Source organism: Coturnix japonica, chromosome 5 (assembly GCF_001577835.2).
Source record: "Coturnix japonica isolate 7356 chromosome 5, Coturnix japonica 2.1, whole genome shotgun sequence".
NCBI classification, from domain to species: Eukaryota; Metazoa; Chordata; class Aves; order Galliformes; family Phasianidae; genus Coturnix; species Coturnix japonica.
In genome coordinates, this window is record NC_029520.1 from 35,022,353 (window position 1) to 35,039,239 (window position 16,887).

General features: G+C 42.3%; 1 protein-coding gene across 1 annotated transcript in view; it reads left to right on the forward strand.

The window, feature by feature from the left end:
- Positions 1–16,887, forward strand: part of ESRRB (estrogen related receptor beta) — a 130,347-nt gene that overhangs the window by 5,605 nt on the left and 107,855 nt on the right. Inside the window, exon 2 of the mRNA XM_015865112.2 lies at positions 9,485–9,652. Coding sequence (XP_015720598.1) covers positions 9,651–9,652 — 2 coding nt within the window. The 5' untranslated portion in view covers positions 9,485–9,650. The remainder of the gene's footprint in view (positions 1–9,484; positions 9,653–16,887) is intronic.

Genomic DNA, 16,887 nt, shown 5'->3' on the forward strand with positions numbered 1-16,887 from the left:
AGGTTTGAGGAATAATCATAAAAATATTTCAATTTTTTGCTTGTCTTCCTACATAAGAATATTAAGTGGTTGAAACGTTATCAAGATTTCCTTGTGGTTTCTGTCTCTTTGCTTCTGGTAACAGTGTGTAAAGCCATGGGAGAGTCCCATCACAAAAGTGGCAGAAAGTGATAGTGTAGCAATGTATCTAAGAAGTAGATGCTGCATTTACTGTTCTGAGATAGTGTCAGAACAAGGAGGAGGCAAAGGGATGTGTGGGGTGGCGATGTTAGAATAAGTGAAGGATGTATTCACAGAGGGGAAAAAGCTGAGCAAGTGGGTTACCTAAAAATATCCCTTGCAGAGGGAAGAAATCAGTACAGTTTATATTATTCAGAGAAAGTGTTTTGGATTTGCAACTGGTGTGAGTGGTGTGATAAAACAAAGACATAGCATTGATATCTCATATGGGGCCAATGCAATTTATGTAGAGATTTGACTCACAGAGAAAATAGCTATCTGCAGTATTTTCTTCCAATAAACTTATCTTGTAGGAAGTTGGTTTCTGAGCATGCAGAAGACCCACCCAGCCTCCTTGGTGTAATACAGCACTGAAGGGAAGAAAAGGTGTCCAGGCTGCAGCCTATCATTGCTTCAGATTCACACAGTTACTAAGAGATCCAGCGTGGTCTGAAACAGACAGAATGGTAAAAAGGGGGATTAAATCCAGCACAACACAGTGGTTTTCAATTTCAGGGGTTTGTGCATGACAGTGACCATCTATTAGGATATGAAAGATGATTGTTAGCATGTGAATGCATGCCAGAGGCCAAGGAGATGTCCCTTTATCTGCCTCTGATTGGAGAATCCTGGAGAGCCCTGGAAAGCCGTGCCAACCCTTGACTGTACTCCTGTGTTACATCAGGAACAAGGTGGGATGTGTTGTGTGAGGAGGGATAAAGGCAGGAAAAGATCAACGAAACTGTCTCAAGCTGAGCACTGCACTGCTCCTGATTTCAGATTCAGCACTTTTTGATTTAATAATGGAAGCTTTTTTCTTTTTTTTCTTTTTCTTTTTTTTAAATGAAATACTGATTGTATTGCAGCGTTGTGCTCCTTAGGAAAAATGCACTGTCAGTTTAACTCAGATTTCTTCTCAGGCCTGATTTTCTAAGGCAGTACTATGTGTGTGATTGCACTGGATAAGTTTCTCTAACTTTTAAACCTGTCACAAATTAAACAGTTGCAATTATGAAAGGTACTACGTTTCTGTCAGTTTCATGAAATAGGTGACAGGTAGAGGAGGAAGACCTTATTATCATACCTTAGGGAAAGACTGCAGAATGAGCTCATTCTTATTAGAGTCTGGGAGGTCCACATGGGACAGAGACTGTCCAAATGCCCCAATTACAGAAGAGTTCAGTTAAGGCTCATATCTTACTGGGTGTGCATCAGAGGATCTACTGGTTGGTCAGTGTCTCTCTGTCTTTCCATCTCTTTCTCACTCACTCACACAAGCACGCACACACAGATTTGCATATATGCATAATGTGTAGTGTCAAAAGGCACAGGACTTCACTGAGGTTCTGAATGCTGCTGTAATAATAACATTAAAGGAATACAAGTCTAGCTGAGGAGTCACCACAGTGTCTGTAATTAGTTGTGGTAAAAATTATCATTTCTAAGGCATCTGGAAACAAAGTAAGTCTCACAGATTTACAGTAACAATGTAGTCATCTCTGTCATGCTGCAGCATTAATGATTCTTTGTCAGGGAACTTCCTTGCTTTTTGCTTGCTCTGAACCTCTAAGTAAAATTAATAGTTGAGTGGGTCTTAGTTGTCATCTTGCTGTAATGTGGATCACTAAGAACATCTGTATTAATGATCCAATATTTACAAGGGGAACTGGTAACATTTTGCAAGTACAAGTTAGTAATCCTGAAGCAGCTTCTTTGCACGTTATGAAGGAGTTGAAACAAGAGTTTTTAGGGATGGAGAACCTGGTTGAAGAAGTTGCCTTTAGAGGAGAAAACCAATGAGACGCTTAGGGCAGGGGTCTGCTTCCAGATTCTGTAGCTTTCATTATCAAGTCCTGTTTACTCTGATGAAGATGTTCTGGTGTAAGCACCAATTTCTCCAAACAACAGCTACCACTCAGAACAACAGTTCTACGCATTTCCTTCAAAACTCAACTTTTTGTTCAATATCCTGCTCAGAAGAGAGTGACAGAGCTTTAGGAAACTGTTTTCTTGGGGGCTTTTCTGGTACAGCTGAGGAATATGAAGTGCCCTATTAAGACCAGTGCTCCACCTGTGTCTTGCCTGGATGTGAGCTAGTGACAGGTGAGAAAGTGAAAAATAGAGTAACACAGACTATTTTTTAGCATTCAATTTCTACGAATTTAGAATTGTGAATAGTGTCATCTAATCATGTGGCAAAAATAAAGAAGAAACTTCTTCAGAAGAATAATGCATACATAACACAACTCTGGAGAACAGGCTTCTCAAGGAGTGGGTCTGTCCTGCAGGTTCAGTGGGGCTTCAGGAGGAAAAGGATACCAGAAGCTCATGGCAAGGCACTTCATTCTAGAGTGAGAGATTAAATTCCTGTCTGTGCTGCTTAAGGTACGTTTACTGTGCTCAGGAGAGCACCATGCAGACACAACTCATCTTAGATACTATTTCATGGTAATCTCCATTTGAATTAATACAGCCTGGTTCTCATCTGGTTGTAAAGTCCCTATGAATGGGGCTTTCTGCCAAATTCCAAACTTGCTCATTCAGATCATACTGAAGTAGCTCTGCATAACTCTGTTTGGTTAAGATAACACTACTTGCTACATGACGTTAAAATATAATAATAATAAAAGGGGGGTGGGGTGGTGGTGGAGGGTGAGCTGCTTTTTATGCAATTTCTGTCACCTGTTTGCAGAGTGCTTAGATGCCACTGCCCATCTTGCAAAGAAGCAGAGGGCTGAATTTACCCCTTTTTGCACGTAACTTAAAGTCAGGAAAGAAATTACTGCGTTCACTTCAGATCTTCCTCTCTGCGGGGAGTCATGGCCAGGCCTGGTGCGGGCGTGTGCTGAGGCCATGCCCATGACACATTCCTCGAGGGAGGGGACGAGCAAGGAGCTGGGCCTCACCTCCCAGCAGTAGCAGGGCCCTAGGCAGAATCTATGGAAGGGACTAGTTCTTCCAGGTGAGCCCGGGTCCGGGTGTGGCAGGAGCATGGACTAAAGCAGCAGCAAGAGGCTGAGCAACCAAATGTCTGCAGCTGAAACCGGGGCTCAACACGCACCTTCCTCAAGCAGCTGTTTCCAGAGGGCTCTGGGTAAATCTGCTCAAAGAAAAGAGTGTGAGAGCTGTTTGTGGCGGGCATGGCACCTCTGTACCCAGAAGGGGCCTGTCCTCAGGCTGCTGGGGCTCTGTTGTCTGTAGAGCTGGCTGCTGTGGGATGGAGGTGGGGTGGAAGATTGGTGCTAACAGGCCAGGAGTGGAGGGGGCAGACGCTGGGTGCTCCCACCACAGCCTCAGACGTGGGGTTGCTGTCTGCTTCACGTAGGTTGTTGGTATGGAAACTTGGGTTTTTGGTCTTTCTCAGGCTAGCAGGGCATTAGCTGGCAGCACTTGGCTGGCTGAAAAGGGGCAGTTGGTGTGCTTGCTTGAGCAGCTGCCAAGTTATCCTGGCACTGCTGCCTCTCCACTGGGACCATGTGTGTTGCTTCTGTCACATTCTCTTGGTGTAAAGCATCACCAGACCAAATCCTTGGTGACTGAAGTGAGCAGTAAAGCTTGGCAGTGGCAGACGGTAACAGTAGCTTGTCACCTCTCTGTGCATACTGTAGCCTTTGTTCTTCATCTGGGAATCAGCTCTGTTCTGGGGAGCCATTTTGGTATGTGTGGGAAGAAGGAGGACTCTTCTACATCTTCTGATGCTCTCAGTGGCACAAAAGTTTTTTCCTTGCTCCCAGGTCAGTGTTTCCTGCCTTTTCTTAACACAGGTGCACTGTGAGGTGCTGCCATTTTGTCTGGGGGAGGTCTGCACCCAGCCTCTTCTCACAGATGTTCTGTGGGTGCCTGCAGCCAGCACCTGGACATGGACACCCAGCACAGGTGTGCTGAGTGACTCTTGTTTGATGGTATTTTGAGGTGGGTGAGAGCTGTGCCTTCTCTTTCAGACCAGCTCTGGGCAGGGGCTTTTCAGACATGATCCAACTCAGAAATCAGGCAGGTTGGTGGTGTTGCTTCAGACAGGGCTCGTGAGGGATCCACTTCAGAATTTCCCTTTATTTCCTTGCTTTAGAAACTAACAAACTTGCATTGAGTTTACTTGACAGTCTTGCTTGTGTTATGGCTGCCATCTGGTGTGTCCTCTGTGTGGATAGAGGTTGGTGAGCAGCCTTGAAGGACTTCTCCTAGAAAGAAAGACCTTTTCTTCATTCGAATATCTACAGCCAAGGAACATCCTCTTTCTTTTAAGAACTTAATTAGTTGTTTCTTTATTGTATTTTATTTTAAATAACTATCTTTTTATTGAGCAAAGCATACAGTCAAAGAGTACCTGGCTTTTCCTTGGGGATGGAAAGAGGGAGCCCCCCATCCTCACCTGCACCTTTGGAGAATGGTAGTTATTTTTCTGGGGGCGGGGGTTGGTGAGGGAGCTGAGCTACCAGTCTGGCTGTAAGGAGTTTAGATCTGGAGCCAGACATTATAGTTAGGCCTGTCTGTGGTTGTAATGTAGCTGTTTTGGTTTTGTAGAAGTTCTCTGAAGAAATCCAAATTAAAAACAAAGCAAGAAGAAAACAAAAACCCAAGGGGAACCTGTTTCTGGCAGTCCTGGTCCCTCCTATTAGGCTGGCCCCCTTACTGGTTTAAATCTCACCTTGTTCTCCAGGTGTATAAGAATTGCTATTAGCTTTACTCTGGTACTTGCTATACTGCGATTCCTCTGCCTCTCCTCTGTGGTCAAGGTCACTGAGAACATGAAACAGTATCTCTTGCCCGAAGTCGACCTTACTACGCTGCAGGCTGCCTTGAGATTGAGTGCACAGCTAATGCCCTGCCAGCACAGGTGTGGGCTTGCTGCTGCTAAACAAGGTCCTAAACGAGTGGTACAACAACAGCAATGAGTTTCTGCAGAGCATCTGCAGCAAGTCAGAAGCGTGAAAGGCACCTGCCCCAAGTGATGGAATTGACGACCCAACGTTAGTGAAACGTGTTACAGCGTGCAATTGGAAGAAGTTGGTGGTGGTTTCCAGAGAGAGTGTATCATGGTTGCACCAATTTAGGCAGAGTACCTCAGTTAGAAGTGTCTTTTTACAGTGTATTTTGCAGAGTGTAAACACAGAAGCCCTTTTAGGAGGAAGTTTAGGAGGGATCTAATTGAGGTAAGTGTAGAAGGGAGAATCATATTGTGTGCAATAGATTGGCAGAGGCTGTATGTTTAAATGCAATCTGGTATACAGTTATTGTAGTGCTGGCAGGATTTAGTTAAATCCAGACAGGTTTTATTCCTGTGTGTGTGTGTGTGTATAGAACTGAATGCTTGCTCTGGATATTCTCTGAATGTACTCTGATATGTGTTGTGTCTCATTGTTCAGGCCAAGCCATTTTTTATTAGTTTGTTGTTATTACTGGTGGACTCAGGAAAAACAAGTCAAAGCAGCATTTTTCTGGACTTGTTCTTTTAAAAGTCAATGGTTATAACTATTTCTGAGCAGCCACAAATGGTGCCTCTCAGCAGCCTCACTCTGCAAGTAGCTATTCCAGGTGAAGAAATTTCTCTGCTCACAGCTCTGGAGATGGAAGAATAGATCTGTGCTTCTCAATGCAGAAAAGTTGTGGAGCCCTAAGGTGCTTGCTTGAAGCAATCTAATAAGTTGTGATGAGTTCCCTTCTGCCACAGAGCTTTATGGAGTCCTAATTTCTTGCTGGCAGGTACCTGGAAGGTGATAATGTCTTCAGAAGGAATGACTAAATCTGGTAGGGAACTTCCATGAAAATCTTAGTCATTTTCTCCTTCCTACAAATTAATAACATGTATAAGAGTTAAAAAAAAAAACAAAAAAACAAACAGTGTTTGTAGGTATATTAACAAATTGGTGTGACCTATCCAGGTGGTAACAGAGACTTGACAAAGCATTGAAAGCCCCATCCTGGTGCATACTTGACACGTCTGGACATAGAAGTCTGGACCTTGTGTTCAGCATGTGCCAAAAAATATCCTGCTGAGGATATTGGTTGCACAAAGTGTGCTGATGTATATGAAGTTTGCAGTATTAGAATCAAATAAGGAAATCACATTCTTAGTGATAATATCAGCTGTTTTCTCTTAATCATCTGCTGTTTTTCAAAGTACTTGTTTTGTATCAAAATGTGTAGTTAACTATCTGTTAAGAGTAATACTATATGCCAAGCATTTGGAGAATATTGCTACTCACACTTTTCCTTTTATATGCAATTTATGCCTGATTTATTCCTTGTTTCTATATTCACAGTCTTGAAATAAGTGTTTTTTTTAACTTTTTTTGACTGAGTACTGAAATTTTACTTCTGCTAGTCACATGCCTTGGAACCTGGGGCTGAAATACAGGCTTATGAGGAAAGTAGCCCTGGCAAGAAGCATTTTAAAAACCTCCCAAAAAACAATAGAAGAGACTGTAAAGCTGTGTTTGCATTTTACGATATCTTCTACTTGGATGCCTCAAGGAAAGAGTTGATCCTTTAATACAGTCTACAAGTCCCTGATGTTAATCTTCTTTTATTGTTGGTGGGTTTTTGGTGTTTGTTTGTTTGTTTTTTAATGTATCTGATGGTGCTCTTGAAATCTTCTGGCTTCCTTTTTGCTGTGTTTTGAAGTGGGCATTCTGTTTCGCAGTTTCTACCATTGGTTTCTTTCCATGTTTCATCCTGTCGCTGTATTGGCTGGACCGAGGAGAAGTTTGCACTCATGAGGTGATGGCAGTGGGGGCTGAAAGACTGGTACCCCATTAAGGTCATGTATCCTGGTGCCTGAAGGCAGGGAGGACGGAGGAATGCTGCCTCCATTCAAGGTTCATCCACATTAGATATTAGTTGCACACTGGCAAATTCAAAGCCCTTCATCCTCCACATGGAATGCAGAAGGATGGGGAAGTCATACGTGTCCACTTTTGCTCTGCTGTGGATATGGGGTGCCAATGATAAGCGCTAACCTGGGCCTGAGAATTGAACCTTCCTGGTAACCTGCGTGAGATATGCTCAGCACTTAGACACAGGGCTTCCTTGGGATTCATTTTGGCCCATGGCAGGGTAATGGGGTGGAGATGAAACTGTTACACATAAAATAGGGCTTGGCAGAGTCATATGTGGGGATCTTTAGATGCCAGCATTATAGAATGCCAAAGAACAGTCTGGCAGGTAACATATTCCTGTATGACTGATGTTATAAATACTGAATTATTCAAAAACAACTGCTGGATTTAAGTGCCCTGTTTTGGGACCTTTTGCTATTGTATCTCAGTCTGATTATCCTAAAATTCCTTCTGATGGCAGTGAGAAGTGTAGCGTACTGTACAGCTCTGAATATTAAAGCTCAAAACAGCATCTACTGTACAGATTAAATGAGAGGGCTGAAATGAAAAATCTGTGATCACACTAATTTTTATCTGAGATGGATTGTTTTGGTGGTAAAGGACCACAGTCTGGCAGAAAGGGGGGGAGGGGGTGTTTCCACACTAGTGCTCAGCCTATTGGATGCTTCTTTTCTCCCACGTTCATTTATACATCTTCTTCTATAGGTACGTGCCCTACAGAGCACTGCTAATTATTGTTACGTAGCTTTTTTTTTAAAGCTGGAGGATCTGAAGCAGTGGTAAAGTGAGAAGTGAAACTTAGCATAGTGCAGAAGCTCAGCTGAGGAAAATGTCTTTCTGCAGTGCTTCACCAGATCCCTGTCTTGTCACTAGAGTGGTTTGTTTCTTTGGAAAAGCACATTGGCTAAACTGACCAGCTCAAGCACATCACATACTGACAAGTGGTGAATTACGTGTCCAGCAGGATTTGTCCCAAAGTGAAAAGATTGCTCTTATATTCTCAAATACTCAATAGCTGCATTGATCTGAGACCTTGGCTATGATGTGAGTCCTTGCCTGACTTTGGGATAGTTGCCCCAGTTGACTAGTTTGCTGTACTCCAAGGAGAGCAGCAGCAGCACAATGTAGACATGCCTAAACTAGCTTGAACTGTGCAAGTACTGTTAGCCACTGAGCCAGGGAACCATAGAGTTCAGTGTAGGCTTAATGCCTGGGGATTTTATCCTGCTTTTTACGAGCTCAGCATAGCTTTACTATCTCAGCACTAACAATGTGTTGAAAGTAAGGGTTTGTGGATCTGGTACTCTGCTCTATTGCTTTTCCCTGCAGAGCTGAGCATGGTGCTAGGGGTGTTAGAAGGATATACTGCCAAAGGTAGCAGTGTGGAGTCAAAACAGTTTTTGTTCTCTGCCTGCTGTTCTCCTCTCCTTTCCCACACTTCTGCTGGTGTTTGACTGGAGCTGCCTGGCCTTTGAGCCTGTTTACTGTGAAACCACTTAGCTGGTAAGGTCCTGCTGGGTCTCGGAGTACCAGGGAGCTTGGAGGACCAGCTGCCTCTTGGATCAGCTTTTGGCCTATCTGGTGGTGGACCAGAAAAATCAAAATAACCTGTACAACTTAGATATGGAAAAATCCAGGACCGTTAATGCTACCTATTAATGGTACCAAGGCAGAAGCTTCTTAGTGCTTTATGTCAAGTTACTACCCAGACTGTGTGTTCCCAGCTTAGCCTCTGCTAAAGAGCTGTGCTGATACCTATAACTTGTTAAGGGTTTTCTCCTGTCAGTCAAGGATGTGATTGCAAGCAATGATTTGGTCCCTGAGAGTTCAGTAGCTTCTGCTGAGCCACCAGGCAATGCATCATCAGTGCCCTCTGTTTTGTCTTCAGGAACAGCCTCGTGAACCAGATTCTGTGGGCTGAGACCTTAAATGGACAGTCAAACTGTTAGACTGCCAATCTGCTCGCTACTCCATTTATTCTGCAGCAGAAACACAAACATGCCTGGACCAAACCCCAGAGCTCAACTCTGATCTTCCCTTTCATTTTGTCAGAATCCCCAACGTGTTTTTAAACGGATCTTTATTTCTGTTAAATTGTGGAAGAGTTGGATGCAGTGTGTGGATGCCGTCTGCCAGTTGTGCTTTCCCTCTTCTTCTTTGTGCACTGAATTTTGTTCACTCGCTTTACATGCCTCAAGTTGCTGTAATGCTGCTGGGAAAGTAATTGCCTTGCACTTTCTCTTTCTGATGCCCACGGGTGACTGTGGGGGACTCCTCCCTGGGCACAGCGCAGAGTTAAAAGCCCAGCTTCTGCTTTGCTTAAGACCTGCTTATTTCTTTCCTTTCCTTTTTTTTTTTTTTTTTTTTTTTTTTTTTTTTTTTTGTCAGCTGCCTGTTATATCAATCACAGAGCTGGGATCTATTTATAGGTTGGGACTCGGAGTACTGTGTCCTAGTCACAAAGAGAGGCAGAGACGCAGAGGGGACTGTCGGCTGGTGCAGGCGGAACCAAAAGATATTTAATCAGCAATTAGAAACACCTGAGGGCAAGGGAAATTCTACTCCAGCCTCGAGATTCATCTCTCAGCCTGCAGCATGTAAGTACCGAACTTCCACCTTTTATAGCATTTATGGAGCTGTTTGTTGTTTTTAGGTTGTTATTGTTTTGGTTTGTTTTTGTTGTTTTATTTTTATTTTTTTAAAATTTATCCAAATGTTGCTGTGCACCAATATTTTATCTGGGCTAAAAATGACGGCAGCATCCCGGTTTAGTTAAAGGTTATATATATCTATATATCTATATATCTACTTTCACACTGTCAAAGGAAGGTCAGCGTGACCCACAAGGATAGGAGTTGGTTTCAGAACTTCACAGTAATCAGGTGGTCTCACCATTCAGGACTTGCTTTTTCCTCTGGAAATAAGCAAGTGAAAGTTTGAGAGGAACAGTTTTGGGAATAGAAATGGTCAGGTTTGCTGGCATTCCAAAAAGGTCAATGTATAATGTAGCTCTGCTTAAGGGCTTACCAAGGACAGGTGCTATTTATCCCGTGCTGGTAAAGGCAAACCTGGAAACTTCAACAGTCTTGTCTTAAAAGAACCAAGTGACACCCTTTCCTCAACTGTACAAAAAAGAAAAGAAAAATCAGTTTCATATCAGACCTTCTCTTAAGAGGAAAGTAAAATTTGCCTTTACCGAATGACATTGAGCAGTTGATGTTTCTCTAATTTTCAATGTCCTAAAGAAACAGGAGCCTCTTCAATGACAAAAGGGGGCTGCCGGGCTTTGTAAACTCGGCACAGTGGCGGTCAGGGAAAGAACTTTGCCTGCCTCTGATTGCCGGTTACTTGTTTGCTTTAAAGCAGCCCAAATGCAAACTGGTTTTAACAATGATAGATTTATTTTAGAACTTTTGTTAACAAGAGAATAAAAAGTGGGAAATAATTACTCAGAAACTGGTTTTTTTTTTTCTTTACTAGCTTATAGCATAAATTTTAGTCCAAGCGCTGGAAGTCAAAGAGGTTTTTCTTAGTTTGTATTTTGATCTCAGCGATTTGGGGTTGCATCTTTTATAGGATTTAGTTTTTATATTTATTTTTAAGCATAGAAAAAAAATGGCTCAGTGTCTCGTATTTATAATGTCTGACCCCCAAGATGCAGATATTGCTGTTTTTAATTTTGGTATGTTAAGTTTTACAGCTTAAATTACATTTGAGATATACACTATGAAAACTTATTTTGCCCCCAGCCCAATTTATCATTTTTGAAAGCAATAAGAAGAATGAAGCTGTACTTAATTCACATGGAACAAGTGTCTAATAAGCGCAGAATAACTAATCTAGAGCTGTCTCGCAGTCCGAGGGAGTAGGTGATAGCTGAATGGCTTGGACTAGCCATAGAAATGTGGCTAATAGGCTGTTGGTTTGCTCTTTATTTTGTGTTTCTTAGATGGACGTTTCATAATTCTGTAAGCTTATGACTTCAGTGCAAGGAACAAAAAGAACCTCATAATTCTTACTAAGTTTTCGGTCATGGATATAAATATTTCCTCTTTCGGTTAGAATTCTAGATATAAGGAAGGCTTTTAAGACGGTATTGATATGAATTTTAATACCCAAGTAATGCTCCAAGTGACAGTTCCAATACACTGCTTGCTCTGAAGCTCCCCTCCCCCAAAATAAAACAGAATTGTCAGCCTGACTGTTCTCATCACAGAAAGCTTCCTTCTGATTATTAAGGCTTTTTGCTTTACTTGAAAATGAATATATTTAAATAAAGTCCCCATTCTGTTTGTTTTGGCACAAGATTACGTTTATTCTCAGTCTGTGACGATGCAACATCACTGTTTTATAGAGGGAGAGCAAATTTTCCTGAAAGGTGTTAAAGAAATTAAATTGCTGAGTCTGTAAGTAATAAAGAATCTGTGGTACAACTGGTCTGAGGTCCTCCTAAAAACTGAAAATCAAGCAACGTCACTTGAAAGATAAAAATTGAATCTGTTTCCTTCTTATACATGCAGAAATATCAGCGTGACTTTGCTCAGGAATTACTGCAGTTATTATCTCTTAATACACAGATTTGTGGAAATGCGAGCATTCCTAAAGAAATCCTCTGAGCATAAACTTAGAAAATGTTTAGTCTTAAGAATGTTTGGAACTATCCTATAGTTGTGTCCACTTAACTGCTGGACTTCATCCTTTGCTTTTAATCACGTGTGTCTCTTCCTCTGTTCAACCTGCTGCATTTTGTTATTGCAATTAGGATAAAATCACCAAGCATCTCCTGCCTTATGGTGCACCACTCAATAGCTTATGGGCTTGCTATTATTCGGGGGTGGGGAGAGAGTTAGAGGGACTTAGATGTGTGTGGGGAAGTCTTTGTTACCTGGTTTCTGTCTCACTAGCGATTCATTTTGTGTGGACTGAGTACCTATGGACCTCCTAAGTGACCGACTTTGAGTAGTTTGTCACAGAGCTGTTGCTTGATTTATTTATTTTTTTGAGGAATGAAAAATCATCATTTTTAGTTCATCCTAGTTTATTTGTTTCCTTGACAGCGATGTAATGATTGACATGCAGATTCCCTTCTTTTGCGCCCCTCCTTCCATTGCTGAGTCTGACACCTCCTGAGAATTATAAATATAACCTGTGCCAAATCTTCTGCTCAGGTGTCTGGAGTGCAGCATGCTGCAGTGTCTCGCTGTACAACCCTGAGAATATGGAGTAAATACCAACAGGAAAAAATACTCTTCTTGAAACAATTCAGTGGGTTTTTCTGGAGGGGCCTTTTGAATAAACCCCCCAAAGCCTGCAGCTGGTTATTAAAGATTGTGTAGCTATCTCTTGCTCGTGCTATCTCTTACCTCTTTTATCATTTCACCTGTACATCCGTCCATCTATTTCTCATCTCTCTATTTTTACATTTCATTATGCTATGCTTGCTCGCTGGCTCTCTTCCTTTCCTGAAGACACATTTCTATCTGGCACAGAAAATAAACTCAGATTGCGGGTAGTTATGTTAATCTAATTCAATCCTCTGTGGGTTAGGAGTGAAATTCTAATAGTGGAGCTGTTGAGGGCTTTTTTGTTAATGGCTTGGGGATTACATTGAGTTAAAGGCTCATTTCCTAATCAAACAGAGAGGGAGAGAGTGACTCCGAATATTTATGAGTCTCCCAGCGCGAGTTAAACATTGAACTCCAAAAGCAGGATTTCAGTGCTACAGAAAGAGTTAAAACCCCTCAGGGCTGCTGGGGGGGGGGGGCGAGGGGGAGAAACCAGTTAAGCCATCAGCATTTTCAACTGCTGTATAACTTTAGTTTGGTTAGAAAAAATAATCATCTCACAGAGCTAAAATGGAAACTGTAGTGAGATATTTAAAACAAAGTCAAGTGATGCTTCAGAAAGGCTCTCCTTTAGCAAAGCAGGATACATGCAGTGTGTGCTGTAGCCAAGAAGGAACTCCAAATAAATACTCTTCTAAATGGGAAGAACTGGAGGGTGGCCTTAGTTTTTATTATTACTGCCTCGAAGACCTGATTTAAAATTGTAATGAGTTATATTTTTGGTTCTGTTTAACCCTTGGGTAACTTTTGCTTGAAGAAAAAATAAAAAAAAAAAGAGAGATGTGTGTGTGGGTCAGTACCTAATTGTCTAATTGTTCTGCTTCTGTTCAGTAAGCTGACACCTATTGAGGCTTTTTTTTCCCCCGCTCTTCAGATTAGCTGGAGTCTTGGGTCAAGCAGTGTAGCGGGAGAGCTGGGTTCTCTGTCACAGGAAAGGTTAACCAAATTAATGTCTGATTACTTCTGTGATGGGTATATCGTGAACGCTTGAGTAGACCCTGCTATTGCTAAAAAAGTGTGGACCTGCCTGCAGTGAGTAGAGGTACAGTGTTGCTAAGTGGTGTGTTGAGAACTAGCCAGCAGTGCTTTTTTGCTCTGTCTTGGGATATCTTTTTGCAGTGCGTGAACTGCTCAAAATCAAGGTTGTGCTGTGATCTCACTCTTCTTCTGTAGAGATGGTCCTAAAAGGAAGTAGAGATAGAGACCAACAATCTTCTGACTTGTGTGGTCGTGTCATGCCTCCATGTGCCTCAGTTTTCCTGCCTGTAAAATGATATATGGCTGACATCAAAAGTACTCTAAGATCTACAGAGAACAACCTTGTATAAATCCCCAGTGGCTGGTTTGCTTCTGGCAGACTGACTGCAAATCACTGTCACAGTTGTGTAGATTTCTCAAACAAGGGGTTACTGTGCTGGTAACAGGGAGTTACCCCACTTTGCTGGGTTTGTTATTTTTGTTGCTATTGTTTTGTTTTTAAAAGCATTTGGTACAAGTCGTCAATAATGTCGTCCAGTTTGGGTAAGGCAAGCAGATAGAAGGCTAACTTTCTCCTAGTCATACTAAAATTCAGTGGAGTTGTCCTTTACGTTGATCTTAATTTGGTCCTGGTGACTATTGCTGAGGTGAAGCTCCAGGTTTATTTTTTAGAGGTGATAAACACTGGCTAAAAATGTAAGTTACTCTGGTTCTGGAGCTACTTGTATTGATGGCTATTCTCAATAGACTGAACTTACTGTTTTTGCTGACATGTCTATCTGGGTGCAGCACCTTGAGGTAAGAATTGGCACCTTGCCCTAGTTTAAATATTATTTAGAACTGTGACCTGATGTAAATGCCTGAGGGCCGCTTCTCTTTGTGTTCTGTGCCTGGACCTGCTGAGGAGAGCGCCATCAGCTGGAGTCTACTTTATTAAATGCATTTGAAATACATAATAATTGTGTTCTTTCCATCTAATAACGGCACCCGCAGCAGATCGTTTTGAGATGTGAGCTTTCTGTGGCTGAGCAGAACACTGTATAATATTTTTTCCTACCTTCTTCTCTTCTGTTCTACTGAGCTTTTGCCTTCTCTGCTCTGCTGTGGCCATATGGCTGGTAGGGTATACTTAGATTTCCCCTGCTGAACTCTTAAGCAAAATAATCTTCCTTCTCTTCTTGTTCTTTCCAGTGTTATGCTGAATCCTATGAATGATCTGCTGCTGCTTACCCTGAAGGTAGATACATTTCAGTGCAACTTTGCCTGGCATATGTACAGTTTATGAAGAGCTGGGATGCTGAAGTCTGATTTTCTGCTCTTCCACAAGCTACACAGAACTGTGTTCTTGTCGTTATTTACGTGTGCCACCATTACTTAAAAAAATGATTTTATAGTAAAGTAGGAATTTCAGGGAAGGAAATGCAACTCTAACTCTTAGAATACAGTTTAGTTGCTGCAATTACTTGATAGTGGTGGCATTTTAAAAGCCTCAGGATGCTTGAAATACTCTGAGGGGGAAAAAAGGGTTACTTCTTTAGGAGGAATTACCCTTTTTAATGGGATATAACTAACTCTTATTTGAATACTGGAAAGCATATGCCCAGCTACAAAGCCTGAATCTCACATGTATGAGAGGGAAGCATCAGTGGCTATTTTTATTCATTAAGGAGTTGCCCTTTCCTTTCCCTCTACCATGTGAGATGTGAATGATCCTGCTCACAAGAGTTTCATGCTTCTCCTAGAATGGATTCTCTATCTCTTTTTATAATTGTATTTGCTGGATCAGCAGGAAATGCACTCCAGAAATTCTTGTTTCTCCAAGCTCCCATGATCACCTCTTTGTAGTAGGTCTCAGCAAATGGCCAGTAGCCATGTACAAAAGTGCAGGAATTTCAGTAATGTCCTCCTAAAGTTCACAAGGCCTGGAATGTGACTTTTTGGGTGAGAAGAGAGGACATGGCTGTTGCCAGACCTTCCACACTGCTTTCTTCTTGTTTGCTTTACTCTCCATCCTCAGATCTTTCTTTATCCATGCGGGATATCATCTATGCGGGAATAGATGAGCATGTGCTCATCAGCAGCTCTTTCTTTGCTTCTCTTTAGGTAGGATGCTCTTCCCTGATGTGTTATGTCTCTATGACCTAGCAAGTTTTCAGCCTTCGTGGGCAATGTGGACTCAAGCAGATTGGTGGAGAGCTCAAGTGAATGTAAATTTCCAAGACTGTGCTTCCTGAACCCACAGAGTAGCACTGAGAGCAGTGCAGCACTCAACCTATAACTGTTGGCTGATGCTGTCTTTTAGGTAGAGGAGCCTTTTGTGTCCAAAGCAAAATCTAGCAAAGGGTTCCTTGTGTCAGCATCCTCTTTAACACTCATCCCCAAAGTTGTTCTAGGAACCTATCCAAAGCCCCCTGCTTTTTAGGTGCACAGCTCGAATGTATCCCTAGCCAATCTTTGTACAGAGCAATTTGTTTCACTGTTGTTTTTTAACTCTAGCTCTGACGTAGGCACCCTGTTCAGCCTAAGGTGAATCACTTCACTGATGTGATGTATTTTGCCCATTGTAGATGGAGTTCCTGCTTGCCTGTTCTCTGTGGCTCATGGAGAGTTGCATGACAGCAGTGAAATGCTTTGTGCTACTTCAGACTCCTTGTACAGTCCAGTGTTTTGCCTTCAGAAACCCTTATTTTCTTTTTTACAGTGCATATAATAACGAGGTTTTTCCATTCTTCCTGACCCTTTTTCACACCCCTCTTGCTCTCTTTGTGAAGGATTATACTTCACTTTCTGTCCTGGGACTGTAACAACTGTCAATGCCATTTACTGCCCTCTTCTCTGAGGGGGAGCTGTGCTCTGTGGATTCCTTGTACTCCCTGCGCAGAGAAGTAGTGGGGGACAGAGAGCTAAAGCTGTTTTCTTTGGGATAATCTGTCCCATAAAAAGAAATTAGATGCAGGGATACATGTAGCTGCTTGAAGGGCAGCATATAGAGATGTTATTTCTTTGCTGGAGTAATGGGTTTATGCCTGGCTGCAATACTGTGCTAACCTGGCTACATTATTTCCAGCTCTGTAGTCTTTTCTGGCATGTGACCCAGTATAATGTGTGTTTAAGGAGAATGGAATTACTGGTGCTGATGGTTTGTTTATGAAGGGTTAAATGATAGGGGCTGAGAGCCATGGCTTCTGGGAAATAAGGGCTAGCCAGAAGAATTGATTGTCTTGGCTTATTGATCCTTCAGGAAACGGCCCTGAAGCGATAGTGCTATTTCTGCCATTTTGAGGCACTTTTTACCAACAGCATTCTCTGTTTACCTAGAATAGTGTGAGGGTGGAGCTGTTCTGTTGCTAACTCACTCCAGAAAAACTCCATGCTGGGCATGTGTTGAGTTCACTGCTTGTCTATCTGCTCACAAGGAGATGGGTGAGCAGCCTCCCTGCACGTGCACAAGTGTCACTGGCTTATAGTGGGTAATGGCGGTTGGCTGTGAATGGTGTTTCTGAGAGTTT